The sequence below is a fragment of the Mesoplodon bidens genome (assembly GCF_964165515.1).
Source record: "Mesoplodon bidens genome assembly, chromosome: 9".
NCBI lineage: Eukaryota > Metazoa > Chordata > Mammalia > Artiodactyla > Ziphiidae > Mesoplodon > Mesoplodon bidens.
In genome coordinates, this window is record NC_138166.1 from 47,949,954 (window position 1) to 47,967,490 (window position 17,537).

The 17,537-nt window shown below is 39.1% G+C and overlaps 1 protein-coding gene across 4 annotated transcripts in view; it reads right to left on the reverse strand.

The window, feature by feature from the left end:
* The window catches only part of ASB4 (ankyrin repeat and SOCS box containing 4), a 121,262-nt gene that overhangs the window by 41,519 nt on the left and 62,206 nt on the right, over nucleotides 1–17,537 (reverse strand). For all 4 annotated transcript variants that reach the window (XM_081244302.1, XM_081244301.1, XM_081244300.1 and 1 more), the window contains one exon: nucleotides 14,043–14,342. In XM_081244302.1, the coding sequence (XP_081100428.1) occupies nucleotides 14,043–14,342 (300 nt within the window). The remainder of the gene's footprint in view (nucleotides 1–14,042; nucleotides 14,343–17,537) is intronic.

Consider the following 17,537-nt stretch of genomic DNA (forward strand, 5'->3'; position numbering starts at 1 on the left):
AGTTGAGACCGAAACAAGTAGTATTTGAATTAAAAGACATTGCTAACAGCTAAGTTTAGTGACAGGGATATTTAACTTGGACCCAGTTGTTTCCATATATTTTAAACCTTGCTATATTAGAAGCAGGAATTAGAAACTGATCAAATTAGAAATTGATCAAATTGCTGTATTAGAAGCAGGAATTAGAAATTTATCTTTTTAATTAAAGGATTTAATTTTAAGGAAAATGAATTAATGGATTTTTAATATATCTTTTTCTATCACTTATCTACACCTTTGTTGGAGCAAAGCCAGAAAACCCAAATAAAGGCATTATACTTAGAAGAAAAATATCAGCTTCTGTGTTAAGGATCTGCTTTGCAACTCTAAACCTTCTTTTTTAAATTTATTTTTTAGCATATATGTAAACATGTATATGCACATGTACCTTGTATATACTTGCAAATAGCGAGTTTTCTTCTTCACGTCTCTTAATTAAACACACGTTTAATATACCCAGCTATCTTCTCGGGGTTTTTTTCCAAGAAGAGCCTTTAAAATCATCTTGTGATGGTGAAATTTTTTTAAGCTAATGGAATTCTAATACAGCATTTAAACTGCTCTTTTATATAGGTAGTATCACCTTAGCACAAATTTTTCTCCTAATTTTTCAATTAGCCAAAAGTCCCAGAAGAATAAGCAGTATGCAATTTTCAGCAAGGCATTGTAGGACCACCCTGGAGCCCAATTGGTTAGAACGGGGCCTGGTTAAATTCTACCAATTGTGTTAGCTGGGGCCTTATTTAACTACTGAGTTTCCAATTCCTCATCTATAAAATGAAGAGAATAATATGAATAATAAGAACAATCTCACATGGTGGTTGTGAGGATTAAATGAGACATTTTATTTTAAAGTACCTGACATTCCACATCGCAGACACTTATATGTTTCCTTCCTTTCCATTTTCCCCTTCATGTGCATATATACCAGCGACATCAATTTCCTTTATATGTAAAGCCAATGCTGTTAACTTTATTAGGCTAGATTTTCCATTAAGCATTTATCCTTATTCATTAGCTAGGAGGACTGATGCACAAAGATATTAAATTATTTACTCAAGTTTAATGAATGAAATTTAAAATCTTTCTCCCCTGCTTAACATGAATGTGCCCTTTTCAGTATGCAGAGCTTTGTTGCCTTTATTCAGAAGCTATTGCTAAGTGCTTAGTTTGGAACACAGGATTCATGAGCCCAGAGACATGGCGCTGGTCACCATGGCAACCAAAGTAGCTTTGCCCTATTCCAAGCTGAAAGAAGTGATTCGGGATGCTTAACTCTGGCCTGCAGTATATAGCTGGGTGTTCTTTTTTATATCTCTGACTCGCCATTGATGCTTCCAATCTTTCCCTAATTCTCTTGAAAAAAAGAAAAAATAAAAAGAATATCACTGCTTCTTTGGGGCTCTGCTTTTTCATCGATACCACCTACCTTCCTTCCTGAATACATTTATCTCCCCATCAGTTTCTGAAGACTTCGGCACCTGACTCACATGATCCCTCTCCACACAAATTCTGGGTGGCTTTAACAATCACTCAGATGACCACTTAATGCCCTGTCTCTCAGTTTCTCGATCTCATTCTCTCCTGTGACTTTCTCCTCCTTTCTGATCTGGTGACTCCCACCTATAGACATACCTGGACTGAGTCATTACCCTGAAACTGATCAGTCTCCAGAAATCACGAATTCCCAAATCCAACTCTCTGACCAAAACTGCCTATCTTTGTACCTTGGTTTCATTAGAACCCCTCTCCGTGATCTCTTTGTCCATTAGACGGTCCTTATACTCCTCCCTTCCCCTTCCTATCCAGCTGAGTTCCATTCTCCATCATTTCAATCACTCTTTTGCCAAAACTTTAAACTATCTCCAACTCTTCATAGCGCCTGCCTAGTGCTATGAATGAACTTAATCCTGAGTGAACCCAATTATCTACTGTCTCAGCACCTGCACCTAAGCAGCTGAGAGCTATATGGCAAAAATCACTACAGATGCAGTGCCACCTGTACAAGACCGGTACCACCATAAAATCAAACGTAAAAACTCCATTGGGGCTTCCCTGGTGGCGCAGTGGTTGAGAGTCCGCCTGCCGATGCAGGGGACACGGGTTCGTGCCCCGATCCGGGAAGATCCCACATGCCGTGGAGCGGCTGGGCCCGTGAGCCATGGCCGCTGAGCCTGCGCGTCTGGAGCCTGTGCTCCGCAACGGAACAGGCCACAGCAGTGACAGGCCCGCGTACCGCAAAAAACAAACAAACAAATAAACTCCATTGGGTCCTTGAGACTGCTCAGCAAGCCAATGTTTCTCTACTCAACTTATTTCCCCACCCTCCATAATAATAACTTAAAACCTTTTTAACTTCCTCAATCTTTTAACCCTTTTCCCTCTCTTTTCACTCTCAGATCTCCTCACCTCTACTTTACATAGAAAATACCTTTCAGAGGGAAACTTCCTTAAAGTCTGACTACCCAGTGTCAACTCCCATCCTCTCTCTTTTTTTGCCTCCAACTACAATAGAACAGGTGTTCTTCTCTCTAGAGTCAATCCCTCTGCCTCGTTCTAGATCTCATTTCCCAAACTTCTCAGAATCCTCATACCATAAACTATCTCTCCTCTACACTCTGTCCTCAGTGTCTGCCTCACTAGTGAGTTCTGTCATCAGTTTCTTAAATGCTCAGGTTTCTGTTATCTAGAAGAAAAAATTTCTCAGCACCATTTCCCTCTTCATCTGCCTTCTTGCCTCCTCTTCACAAACTTTAAAAGTCTTGTTCACACTCAGACTATCTCTTTTTCATTATCAATCCCCTCTGTTCTGATTTCTGCATCTTCACTCAATTGATTACTACAGCCTCCTTCCACGTCACTGAATCCAATGGAAAAATTTTAACTCTCAATGTACTAGATTTCTCAGTAGTATTTGACACTTCTGACTTCTCCCTCCATCCCAGCTTGCTCTCTTCATATGGGAAAAGAATAACCCAGAGTTATTTTGACAGTAACAGTCATGGAATTGCCCTGGTTCAAGCACACTTGTCCTCCCTAGTTCTAGTAGTTGTTCTTTATTGAACATTCAATAAACATTCAACAATCAACAATCAATATGTATTATGCACGGGCTATGCTGAGAAAAACTCTGTTCTTATGAAACAGAGTTTAGTGAGGGGTGTAACACTAATAAAAGGATTAAGCAAATAAAGTATAGGGGCCACAAAGGAAAATTACAATGTGCTATGAGAATACAGAATAACATAGGGACCTAACTTAGTTTAAGGGAATTCAGGAAGAATGATCTTTGGAACTGATGTCTGAACTAAAGCCTTAAGTGCTCTAGAAGTTAGCTCAGCCAGGCAGAGCATTCTAGAATGCATGTATACCACATTTGCATTCCAAGTCCTCTTCCCCACCTGGGAGCCTAGAATACTGGCATCCAGGCCTTGGCCCTCCAGAAAGAAGCCAGGTAGAGATTTCTTTGGAGAATCTGACCAGCCTAAGAAAAAAGATCTAAAGATACGATGTCACCAAGTCCTCAAATTTCAGGTCCCATTAGATCCCTTAGAGTGAAGTCAACAGTCAACTAACCCCACTCATACATATAGATTCCAAATCAGTGTTTAGTCACTCAATTTTAAATATCAGCAGACAGCCAAAGATTACAAAACATCTAAGGAAAGCCTTTAAGATGGTAGAGACAATAAGCAACTAAGAAAAATAATTGGGAGTAAATCTCCTAGAAAGTAGAGCATTAAGATAAAGCAATGTAAAACAGGAGAGACAATATAAGACAATTAGAAGAACAGTCCAGAAGGTACAATATCCAAATAATAGCAATTCAAGGAAGAGAGCATACAGGAAACAAAAGAAAAGAATTCAGGTAAGAAATAATTATGGAAGATTTCTCAAAACTGAGAGACATGCACATTTTGGGGTTGAAAGAACCCAGTACAACAGGTGAAAATCAATCCATCAAGGCACATCATCATGGAATTTCAGAACGTCAAAAAACAAAAAGAAAATCCTAAACCTCTCAGAGAGGAAGACATAAGTCACAAAGAAACCATGAGGAAATAAAATGGCCACGGAGAAATGCCTTCATCATTCTAAAGGAAAATGATTATCAATCTAGAATTCTGTGCCAAGTCAGGGTAAAATAAATGCATGAGCAGTTTCTTGTGCCCCTTCTCAGAAATAACTAATGGAGGCCCAAACAGGCAACAAACCAAGATCTAGAAAGACCCAGGATCCAGGAACAGGAAATCTAACATAGGGAGAGGCAAAGGGACTCTCCAGGATGATGAGAGAATGGAGATTTCAGGATGACAGTGGTTGGAATAGAACTGAAGTCTCCAGAAGGGACTTTTTTCAAGAAAATAAAACTGATTAGATACCTGTTAAATTGAAATATTTTCAGAAAAGATTAAAACTATTGGCAAAAGTTTTGGGGTTAAAATAGTGGTGATTCATTAAAAAAAATAAGCAAATTAATAAAATAAGACAATTAGCTCCAGGGAAAACAAAATGTTGTACAAAGAAGGAATGGTTATCCTAGTTTAGTACAAGCCTCATAGTTATAATGTCATTATATTGTGAGGATGGAGGATAGGAAAGATACTTGTATGGGGAGGGCAGGGAGGAAAAGGAGCCAGATCCATCTTCCATTATGATAAATCAATAGATTATCAGAAAACTGTTTATGTTGCTACTTATTCTTTTCAATTTTATGCATAAATAAATGGTATTTATTTAGCAATATGGAGATAAATATCCAACTAATCAGCTAAAAGAAATGAAAGTGGTTGCCTCTGAGGAGCAAGTAATCAAGAAATACATTTTTTGTAACAAACCTTGAATGTGGTATCCTCTTAATGTCTTTTAATCAATTTTTATATTTCTTCCACCCTTTGCTGAATACATTTTCTAAGTCCCTTAAATTTCTTGTGGTTTTGTAAATACATCTTTTCTTATTATAATTTCTCACTGCTTGTTTCTGGTATATAGAAATACCAGATTTTTGATTTTTTGATTTTTGTATATTGATCTCAAATGCAGTACCTCTTCTGAATTCAGTTATGAATTCTAACCATTTGACCTTAAATTTTCTTGTTTTTTTTAATCTAGACAAACATATAGTGTGAAATAATGGCTGTTTTGCTTCCTGCTTTCTAATCTTCTTACATCTTATTTTTCTTTTCTCTTTGTGTCAGCTAGGACCTCCAGGACAAAGGTGTGAGATGTTAGAACAGCAAACTTATTCCACTCCTGATTCTCAAGGGGAGGCTTCTAAAATTCACTACTAAATAGACCATCAACTTTACAAAGCCCTGCTTAAGGCAATGCCTTCCCAAGTGTGCTATGATTTTACATGGGACATTCTTTACTGGGCTGGAGCACCTGCTGCTTGACTGGACGTGGGAGATGACCTGCAAACAAATTTCAAGTTCATTCATTCAGAGCAGATGAATTGAAGATAATGCTTCTAGAAAAAATAGCAACCAAAAGACGAGGATTTTTAAAGTCATTCTCTGCCATTTGAGAAAAGAAGGTCTCTGGGCTGACAGAGGTCAAGAATTTGATCGCTCATTTTTTACTGTTACTATTACCTTCTATGTACAGCAAGGGATTTTGGCCTTTTTTTTTTTTTTTTTTGGCGGTACGCAGGCCTCTCACTGTTGTGGCCTCTCCCGTTGCGGAGCACAGGCTCCAGACGCACAGGCTCAGCGGCCATGGCTCATGGGCCCAGCCGCTCTGCGGCATGTGGGATCCTCCCAGACCGGGGCACGAACCCACGTCCCCTGCATTGGCAGGCGGACTCTCAACCACTGCGCCACCACGGAAGCCCTGACATATTTTTTATAGTGATGAATTAATTTTTATAGTGATATAAAAGTTCCTTTAAAATTAAATTTAATAAGTAATGTCAATTTAAAGAAAATATTAAATTCTTATTGTACAAGTGTATGTCCCATACAGCATATGGGACAAAAATCCCCAAGGTTATTTGCAAGTGACTAGGAGGGTCAGATTTGTACTATTACAATATATAACCTAAGAGATGGAAAGACAGAAGGTGATGGACTGGTGAGAGAGGTGTCTGTCAAGCAGGCATATCTATTTCTTGGCTACAGTGAAGTCCAATGACATCTTGCCTTACTGTGTTCACATCACTGAATAGGGAATTTCCTAACGTGCAGGTAACTCGTGCCACTGTCACACCAAGTAGCACGGGACAGTCTTTTAAAAGCCATGGTCTCCTTTACATTGCCCTCATGCTACATTCTGCTAGGAAACATTTGAATTTTTATGGCTTTCCTGCAGTAACAAATTTTCCTCCAACTGTCAGGATTTGCTTCATGCAGAGAAAAGCAAGCAGCTTTCATTTTCCTCTTACGAAAGGGAATAGGTAGAAATAATATGCTGCTTTTCGGACAGCTAAACCTGACCTGACTCTCTTTATTTGTAGGGAAATGCAGGATTCACAGAAAGGACATTTTCACTGAGGTAAATAAGCCTTCTCAACTGATGAACACTATTATACTAATACCAAAGGAAACAAAGGCCAGAAGATGGGGGGCATTAAGTAGAAAGGCAAACAGAAAAATAGCAGACAAAATCCAGCCTGAGGACAAAGCAGGCTCTGCAACATTGAAAAAATAGGGGGAAATCCTTTAAGAGAAAATTGCATGCAATTTTTTGGCCTCAATTAGCCTTTTCCACAAAGAGCACTTTTCCACAAAGAGCCCATTAAATAGCAAATGAAATTACATCGGTTTTCAGTTGCCATGGCATTGGTTTTCCTCTAATGGACTTCTCTGGTCCTGAGCTTAACGTTAGCCTGACTTATTTTCCTTGTCTGTGTGCTGTCTCAATTCCCTCTGTCCAGCTACAAAGTGATGTATGTGACTTCTCAAAGTGTCTATCACATAATCCTGGAGAGAGAAAATTCATCCCTCAGCTATCTCCCTAGAGACTGAGAGAGTAAAACTGACCAACAGCAGCATTTAATTAACTGTGAACATAACAGTTTCCATTTGCTAGATGGCAGTAGTTCCCTTCCATGCACTCAGGGCTCCTGGAGTCATTCCCAGATCAGTCAGAGACCATTTATTGAGTACTTCCTATGTGCCAAGCACTGTCCAAGAAACTGAAGACATAAAAATGCAAAAGAAAGGCTGCAAGATGCTGACAGTTTTCTAGAATTTCCAGACTAGAAGATTACCTCCAAGCACTTCTCTTCTCCTTTTCTCTTTTTCTCCAATCATAAAATGGGTGAAGTTTTACCCAATTACCTGATTTACAGTTTTATTTTGTTTTGAAATATTTTCCAGGTACCACACTTAAAAAAAACACTTATTCTAAGAGTAAGGATCCGACATAACAAATTTGCTTTTTTGAAGTTACTTAGCTACAGCTAAATATTACTTATGCTCTCAAGTTTGACTCATAATTCAGATATTATTTTCTGATATGCATAATAATATATAATTTTTAGAAAAATAAGTTTATGCAGTTCATACACTCCTATGAACTTATTTGTAAAAAATCTTTCTATGTCAATAAACATTCTTTTACAATATCATTTTTGATGTCTGTATGGTATGGAGGTAACAGCTTAAGTTTTTCTATTATATATAAAAATATTTTTAAGTATTTCAGTAATATAAATGACTCTGAGGGCAAAAAGAAATCAAGCAACTTTTTTGAGACTCTAAGTACATTAAAAAATTAAAAATGCCAATATATATCTTTTAAAATTGTGGTATATTTTAAATGTATTCCTTAACCAAAGCTTTTATTGCAAAAATATAAAACAAAACACACTATAACTACACTATTTTGAAGATTCTCATAGAATTAGGAGAAGTCTCAATTTCTAGTGTACTACAGATCACGTGACCAAGCACAATTCTGTTACATGATAAAAGTCTTTCTTTCTCATCAGTTATCTCTGACTCAGTGTATAACCTTGTTTAGAGATATATCCAAAGTCTGAATTTGAGGCCCTACATCAATGAGAACCCTGAGTCAAAAGGTGCTGAATTAGTCCCTAATCCTAGAGGCAGAATTTCTGAGTTTAAAAAGGTTTTAAGCTTTTGATATTCCCCTCAATCGTATGCATTTTCACTCCATTAAGCCTGTGTGAGAGCACTGCCCCACGTGTTTGTCAACATATGTATTATCATCTTTGATATCTTTGTTAATGTAATAAACACAACAAAACATCTAATTCTTATTTTTAATTGACATTTTACTGATTACAATACAAGTGATCATTATGTTACCTTTATTTGTCGTTTATATGCTCGCCTGTTTTTTTTCTGAAATACCTATTCCTGTTCTTGGTCCCTTTGTGCTTTTTTTTTTCCTCTTAGCTGTTACCCTCCTAACTTTAATTTTTAAAGTTTCTTTACATAGTAAGGATATGAGCCCTTTGTCATATAGTCCCAAATACTTTTCCGTTTTATGACTGCTTTTTTTTTTTTTTTTTTTTCGGTGCGCAGGCCTCTCACTGTTGTGGCCTCTCCCATTGCGGAGCACAGGTTCCGGACGCACAGGCTCAGCAGCCATGGCTCACGGGCCCAGCCACTCCGCAGCATGTGGCATCCTCCCGGACCGGGGCACGAACCCGCGTCCCCTGCATCGGCAGGTGGGCTCTCAACCACTGCACCACCAGGGAAGCCCTATGACTGCTTTTTAATTTTATAATCTGTTTGCCACACAGATGTTGAAACAAACGTTTTTGTGTTCTCTAATTTATCTTTCTTGTTATGGCTTCAGTCTTTGATGACATGGTGCTAAAGGGTCAGTTATCTTTAACAGACTTCCTTCTACTCTTCCTCTCCGGTTATCAGTCCAATTCCTTGTGTCAGCCTACAGGGGGCGTTGCTCAGTCTCCTCCTACCTCTTTACTCCTCCCTCTCTAGGTAGGTCTCCCTCTGTCGGCAGGGATAAAGCACATGGGGAATAACTGTGTCCTCTGGGAAAGCTGTGTGGTAACACCTCTGAGGAAAGACGAGGTCGGGAGCTCACTGTTAGTCCATGGTTGATGAAAAGGCAGCGATATAAAAGATCAATAACTAAACAAATATATAATTTCTTAACTTTCCAAAAATTTTGAAGATAAACAGCTTAAAAGTTTAAATTAATTAGTTAAAATGTAGATTAAAAAAAACTAAATCTAAAAATAAATGTATAAGTAAATATGAAAGGTGGTGACAGCCCCATGCAGGAAGGTAAAGTGGATAAGCTCCAATGGATGCCTGTCCTTCTCCAAGCATCTCTGCACTAGGCCCTTCCTCCCAGGGCAGGCAAGAAGGAGAATAAGCTGGGGTGATTTTTTTTCCCCTTTAGTTCTCACAGGTTGAGAAGACTATAGCATCTTCAAGCATGTCCTCCCATTCTTTCCCCATGACCTTTCCATATCTTCCCCTCTCTCATCCAATTTCCAGTCTTTCTGCTCTCATTTTGGCTGATGACTTTGTACCAGATAAGGACTCCCTCATCTTACCACAACCAAATCTACAAGTGCTTTGGCATTAAAACCATCTTTTACTTTGGCTCACCTGCTGAAAAGGAGGATGTGTCTCAAGGTCTCTGGATTTCAGCCCATCTCAGCTTCTCTGAGATTTGGACCTTTCAGTCATCCTGTTTCATGCATCTTCAACTGTTTGCTTTCTATAAATCATTTCCTTCAGCGTACAAACATTTCCTTTTTTTTTTTTTTTGGTTGCACTGGGTCTTCATTGCTGCGCAGGGGCCTTCTCTAGTTGTGGCAGGTGGGGGCTACTCTTCATTGTGGTGCGCGGGCTTCTCATTGCGGTTGCTTCTCTTGTTGCAGAGCACGGGCTCTAGGCGCGCGGGCTTCAGTAGTTGTGGCACACGGGCTCAGTAGTTGTAGCTCACGGGCTCTAGAGCGCAGGCTCAGTAGCTGTGGCGCACGGGCTTAGTTGCTCCACGGCACGTGGGATCTTCCTGGACCAGGGCTCGAACCCATGTCCCCTGCATTGGCAGGCGGATTCTTTTTTTGTTTGTTTTTTTGTTGTTGTTGTTTTTGCATTACGCGGGCCTCTCACTGTTGTGGCCTCTCCCATTGCGGAGCACAGGCTGCGGACGCGCAGGCTCAGCGGCCGTGGCTCACGGGCCCAGCTGCTCTGCGGCATATGTGATCTTCCCAGACCGGGGAACAAACCCGTGTCCCCTGCATCGGCAGGCGGACTCTCAACCACTGAGCCACCAGGGAAGCCCGGCAGGCGGATTCTTAACCACTGTGCCACCAGAGAAGTCCCCAAACATTTCCTTTTATCTTCAACTGTAGATAATAGTCTCCTGTGACAAACCCCACCCCCACCCCCAAACCCCCTTCAGCAATCATGCTACTCTTATGCTCACATTTGCAGCCAAATTTCTTTTAACAGTTGTCAGCATATGCCATCTCTAGTTTCTAACCTCCCATTCACATCTTCTGATCTGGCTTCTACACCTACCATTTCACCAAAACTACTTTTGTCAGTGGTAACTCTGTCACTTACTTCATCTAATGAACATCTGATTAAACCTCTCAGTAGCTATCAATACAACTGACCACTCCCCCATTCTTGAACCTGCCTTTTTCTTTGTTTCTCTGATGCCAAAATTGCTCTTGGATTTTCTCCAACTTCATTTATCAATCCATTTCACTCTTTATTTTTTTTTTAGTGTGGAATATATTTTAACACATTCTTAGAAATAAAGAATTATAGAGGAAAGTGGTTATCACAAGGAAGAGAAATCAAAACCCTAGAATAATTTCACTCTCTTTTATTGCCTCCTCTCCATCCTGCTAACATCGAAACATAAGAATTTGTCAGAGCTTGGTCCTAAGTTCTCTTTTATCTCTCTACACTGTTTATCCAGGTGAGTTAATTGATTTCCTTGGCTTCAAATATAATCTATAGGCCAATGGCTCCTAAACTTACTGCTTTAGTTCAGAGCTCTTTTCTGAAATATATACTTTTATATCAAGTGCATCCTTGACTTACTCACTTTGATGTCTCAAAGAGGTCTGAAACCTCTCATGTTTAAAACTAACCTAGAAGGACTCAGCCTATGTGCTTTTGAGACTTGATATAAAGCAACCAAGGCAGTGGAGGATTAGCAAAAAATAGATATATAGATCAATGGACCCATACTTATTTGGCCAATTGACTTTTTTTAAAAGATTTTTTTAATGTAGATCATTTTTAAAGTATTTATTGAATTTGTTACAATACTGCTTCTGCTTTATGTTTTGGTTATTTGGCTGTGAGGCGTGTGGGATCTTAGCTCCCCGACCAGGGATCGAACCTGCACCCTTGGAAGGTGAAGTCTCAACCACTGGACCACCAGGGAAGTCCTGGCCAATTGGCTTTTGAGAAAAATATCAAAACAATTCAATGGTGAAAGAATATTCTTTTTAACAAATGAGGTTGAAACAACTGGCCATCCATACACGAAAAAGATGAACTTTAACCCGTACCTCACACCATATGCAAAAAATAACTCAAAATGAATCAAAGACGTAAAAGTAAGACCTGAAATTATAAAACTTCTAGAAGAAAAACGTAGGAGAAAACCTTTGTTACTTGGGTTAATCAAACATTTCTTAGCTAGAACACAGAAAGCACAAACCATAAGAGGTAAAAATTGATAAACTGAATTTATCAAAATTAAATACTTCTGCTCTTTGTTTTTGTTTTTTTTCTGTGGTGCACGGGCCGCTTACCGCTGTGGCCCCTCCCGTTGCCGAGCACAGGCTCCAGATGCGCAGGCTCAGCGGCCATGGCTCACGGGCCTAGCCGCTCCGCGGCATGTGGGATCCCGGACCAGGGCATGAACCCACGTCCCCTGCATCGGCAGGTGGACTCTCAACCACTGTGCCACCAGGGAAGCCCAATACTTCTGCTCTTTTAAAAACACCGTTAGAAAAATGAAAATCCAAAGAATGAATTAAAATATTTGCAAAACACATATTTGACAAAGGGCTAGTATCCAAAATATATTAAGAACTCTCACAGATCAATAACAAGAAAACAACCATTTAAAAAAAAACCCAAAAAGCAGCAAAAGAATGAACAGATATTTCACCAAAGTGAACACACAGCTGGCAGATAAATACATGAAAACATACTCAATGTCTTTGGTCATTAGAGGAATTCAAATTAAAATCATAATGAGATGCTATTAATACTTATTCTAATGGCTAAAACAATTTTTAAAAATCTGACATTACGAAGTTCTCACAAGGATGGAGGATAACAGGAACTCTTACACACTGCTGGCGGAAATGCAAAAGGGTACAAGCACTTTGGAAAACAGTTTGGCAGTTTCTTATAAACTTACCAGACAACCCATCTTCCCATTCCTAGGTGTTTACCCATGTGAAATGAAACATGTCCATACAAGAACGTGTATGCAAATGTTTATAGCAGCTTTTTTCAAAATTGTCAAAAACTAGAAGCAATCCAAATGCCCCTCTACTAGGGAGTGAATAAGCTGTGTTACATCTATACACGGAATACTATTCAGCAGTAAAAAGGTCTGATTTACCGGTGAGTGCAGTCACATTGATGAATCTCAAATGCATTATGCTAAACTGGAGAAACCAGCCTCAAAAGGTTACATATTGTATAATTTAATTAATATGACATCCTGAAAAGATGAAACTAAAGGGACAGAAAACAGATCAATAGTTGCCAGGGGTGGGGGGCGAGTGAGGGAATTAACTACCAAGGGCATCGGGGGATTTTTTGAGATAATTGTGGTGAATGGTTTCATGACTATCTATTACTCAAAAACAGTGAATTTATGGTATATAAATTACACCTCTGTAAACCCAACTTAAAAAAAATGGTATAATGATCTTCCCCACATACATGCTTTTCCCCCAAGTTTTCCCATCTTAAAAAATGGCATCACTATCCAGCCATTTTCTAAAGCCAGAAGCCTGGCAATGATTTTTGAAACTTCCTTTTCTGTCACCCAGCCCCACCCCCACCTATATCAAATCCATCTCCAAGTCCCACCAATTCTGCTTCTAAAACATATTGCAAAGCCATTTTCTAATTTTCCTATCCAAGCTTTCCCCTTAGTGCAAATCATCATCCCCCTCACCTACACTATTGCAGCAGTTTCCCTGCTGGTCTCCCTGCTTCCATTCTTGGCCTTCTCCAAACTAGCTTATGAATGACCCCATACTGATGATCTTAAGTGAAAATTAAACCGTGTCATTGCCTTGCTTTAAACTTTTCAGTGGCTCCATTTCTAAACCCCACACTCGGCACCCATCAGGCCATATATGATCTGACACATCCAATGTAATCTGGCGGCACTACCCTCTACTCTCTTATCACTCCCACCCCTCCCCCATGATATTCTGGCCATACTGGCTTTCTTCCATGTGTTGGATATTCCAAGTTTTTTGCTCCCCTAGCAACTTTGCACATGCTATTCCCTATCCCTAGACTCTTCTTGTTTGCTCTTGTTTTTAATGGCCAGCTCCTTCTCATTATAAAGTTTCAGCTTAAATATCGTTATCTTTAGAGAAGTTTTATACATTTTATAATAGTTTACTCCTGACGTTCTCTTTCATAGCACCTTATTTTGCTCCTTTCCCAATTTACAGTTATGTATTTATAATTTATTTCCTCAATATTTATCTCCCCTACTAGAATATAAGCTCCTAGAAGTCAGAAACTATTTTCTCTTTTTACTTTCTTAGCACATTACCTGACATCAGAGAAGCTAATAAATATTTGTTAAATAAATGTGTTAATTACGAGACTCCTACAATTAAAACAGTAATAAGAATTCAATGTGATCATCACTGAATGACCGGGGTCAACATAACTATCTCTCTACATATTTTTAGGGCCCCCTGAATTAGGCTTAATGAATAGAGATACGTACTACATTGCTGGAGGTAAGTAAGGGTCACCAATTTTCAAAACCATGACTGGGCAAGTAGATGACAATGTCAGCCACCCAGAAAGGCTTACCTCTCCAAACCAATTGCTTGGCACAGAGGATGGAGCTTGGAGTCGTACAGAAGTGTAAAGCTGTGTGTCCACTTAAGGAGTAGCAATTGAGCTTTGCTCCACGGTCACAGAGGATCTTAACACAATCCAAGTTGGCCATTTCACAAGCCACATGAAGAGGGGTTTTCCCATTAGGTCTACAGTTGATTGTAGCATTGTGGTCCAGTAGCACCAGAAGACATTCCACGTGACCAAACAAGACAGAAAGATGCAGGCCCGTGGCCCAGGAAGACTTTAATTTGTAACTAGGCAACCAATAACCTGAAAAAAGAAAGGGAGAGAAAGTTTAACTTTTTGGCCTAGGATTTCTCCCTGTGAGAATTAGTGAGGATTTTTACAAAGTATTTTACTTTCGTCACATTTATAAAATTGGGGGATGATTTGGAAGTTGTAAACTAGTGGCTGATGGATCTGCAAATGTTTAGCTTAGTGGTGTATTTGGATTACTTAAATGGGACAGGGGCTCTCTACTATTCTGTATTATCTTGGTCCTTCATTTACTTTACCTTCCTGGCTGTCCAAGGCATTTGTGTTTGAGACCTTCATTTATGTGATTGCATTTTATTTTACGTGATGATTTACATGACATTCTTATTAAAGAATTTTTTTAACTCCCAATCATGGTCTTGAATGATTGCAAAGCTGTTACTTACAAGCTTATAATTTTCATTCCATCACAGTTCTTTTTCCCTCTAGTTGTTGCTATTGTCAAGCTAAGGTATGAATGTATTTGATGTCTTTAGAAAATCTGTCACACCAAGATTTTATTTGCCTATCAGTTTATACAACACCTCTTTCCGAAGAAGAATTAAGAAGAATTTATAGCAGCTTACAAATTTTACACAAGATTTTTTTAATGATCTAGAAAATAAGGGCAAAGGAAAAAATAAGGAAGGAAAATAAAAAGAGGTCCAGGGTCAGATAGATACCCAAAATATAAACTGTGTTGTATATATGCTAGAACCACACTGTAAATTTGCCTTTGAACTTCCCAGCAGCCAAAATAAACAGGAAAACATGATATGCTGCACAATTAACTATTCCCACAAGCTATACACAAATTAATTGGTCAGGAGAAGCATAATTGTTCCTAGAACTGAGATCTTAAATAAAATTTTTCCATTTGTTGTTGGAAATCTCTCTCTCTCTCTCCTCCCACCCTCCCTCCCTCTCACCCTCTCTCTTTCTCTTTCCTTTTTCCCTCATACCTCTGACTTCTAAACACTGAACTAGTCCTTTTTTCCCAAGTGTCCAATGATTGCCATTTTGACAAGCTATAACAAAGATAACTTTATAAATATTTTTTTCAATGTCAATACCCAGAGCCAAGACATTAAGCTCACTATGAGTGGAGAATGGAAAATAGGTTCAGAAAGATGGAAATATTTAATGGCAAGATGAAGATGCAGATATAGCTCAACAGCTTAGAAGAAACTCTAGGGTGGAAACAACAATATAAATTTTAACATGGATAAGTCAGAAGTTTGTTTTTACAATAGGTTGTAAAAATTCCACTACGTGAGTACAAAGTAAGCAAACTTACAAAGTAAGTTACTTACAAAGTACTTACAAAGTAAGTTTCTTTTTTTAGATTTTTTTTGGAAAGATCGTCTTTATTTATTTATTTATTTAAAATTTTGGCCACACCGCGTGGGATATGGGATCTTCGTTCCCCAACCAGGGATCGAACACACGTCCCCTGCATTGGAAGTGTGGAGTCTTAACCACTGAACCACCGGGGAAGCCCCAGCAGATTATGATTTAATGGTAATTTATTTGAGGAAAAACCTAAGTATTTGAGTTGACAATAATCTAGAAATGAGCCAACAGTAAGATGAAACTGCCCAAATGCTGATACAATCTTTAGCTACATTAATAGGGTATAGCACCCAGAACAAGAGAAATAAAAGTTGTATTCTTCACTGATTAGATGAGGTCAGAAAAATCTAAAATATTGTGAATACTTCTGGGCAACAAAAATGAGCATCTGGAGGGCACTCAGAGGATGATGACCACGTTAAAGGTGGGCCTGGTGATCAGGTATTAAAAGTCTCTCATTTAAGTGAAAAGAACTACCTACGCACCACTCCTGGGTATTTATCCTACAAGTACATTCACTCATGTGTGAAATGCCATATAAGGGCCACTGTATTACACAACTCCCAGGAACACTATTTGCACTGAACTCTTTATGAAGAGTATGAAATTCCCGGGAGTTATAAATCCTGGTAACCTGGCCCAGGACAACAACATGCACTACACTACAGCATTGCTCTTAATGGTTAGTGATTGGAAACAACCTCAATCTTCATCAATAGGAGACTATTTAAATAAAGTATGTACATCCGTACAGTGGAACACTATACAGCCATTACAAAAAAGGGGGCAGTTCTGTGTATACTGGTATGGAAAAAAATCTCAAGATATATTATTGAGTGAGAGAAGCAGGGAGGTGAAGAGTGTGCATAAAGGCTAACATGTAAGAAAATATTTATAAACACCTAACACAAGAAACTGGTTGTACTGGTGGGGACTGGGGGACAAGAACATAGATTTACTTACCCTTCAATGCTCCCCTTGAGCTTTTAAATTTAGTACCCTGTGCATGTATTACTGTTTATAAAAATAAATAAAATTAAAATAAACTGTTGTGCTCCTGGCCAGGGGGAAAATAATTTAGTTTTACAAAGGCCATTTAGGGCTTCCCTGGTGGTGCAGTGGTTGAGAATCTGTCTGCCAGTGCAGGGGACACGGGTTCAAGCCCTGGTCCAGGAAGATGCCACATGCTGTGGAGCAACTAAGCCTGTGCGCCACAACTACTGAACCTGCACTCTAGAGCCTACAAGCCACAACTACTGAAGCCTGCGCGTCTAGAGCCTGTGCTCCGCAACAAGAGAAGCTACTGCAGTGAGAAACCCGTGCACTGCCAACGAAGAGTAGCCCCCGCTCACCGCAACTAGAGAAAGCCCATGCACAGCAACGAAGACCCAACGCAGCCAAAAATAAATAAATTGATATTTTTTAAAAAAGAGGTTATTTATAGGGTTATGCACAATGCTGATTAATCCTGAGGGAATGAATGCTCCCAACCAGAAGTTTGTTTTTCTATGGCTCACCCTCCAACCTAGACAGACAGACAGACAGGCAGACAGACACACACACACACTCACACGCACTTTAATCTCTTTTCATCTCACTCAGAATTCTAGGGCCATTTTGCTTTCTCATCCTCCCAACTCTCCCCTTATCCAAAGTTGTTCTTTAAAAAGAAATCCAAAGTTAATTTACACTAAGGTCTAATAGACTGAGGATTATTTAAAGTGTGACCCTTTTAGGATTATCTGAATTTATGTAGGAATCTGTATTCATACAATAGAATTAAGTTCTAAGATACAAATTCCAGACTTCAGACACTGAAAAGGGAAGGTATTTGGTGATATGGATTTTCCCTGGTAG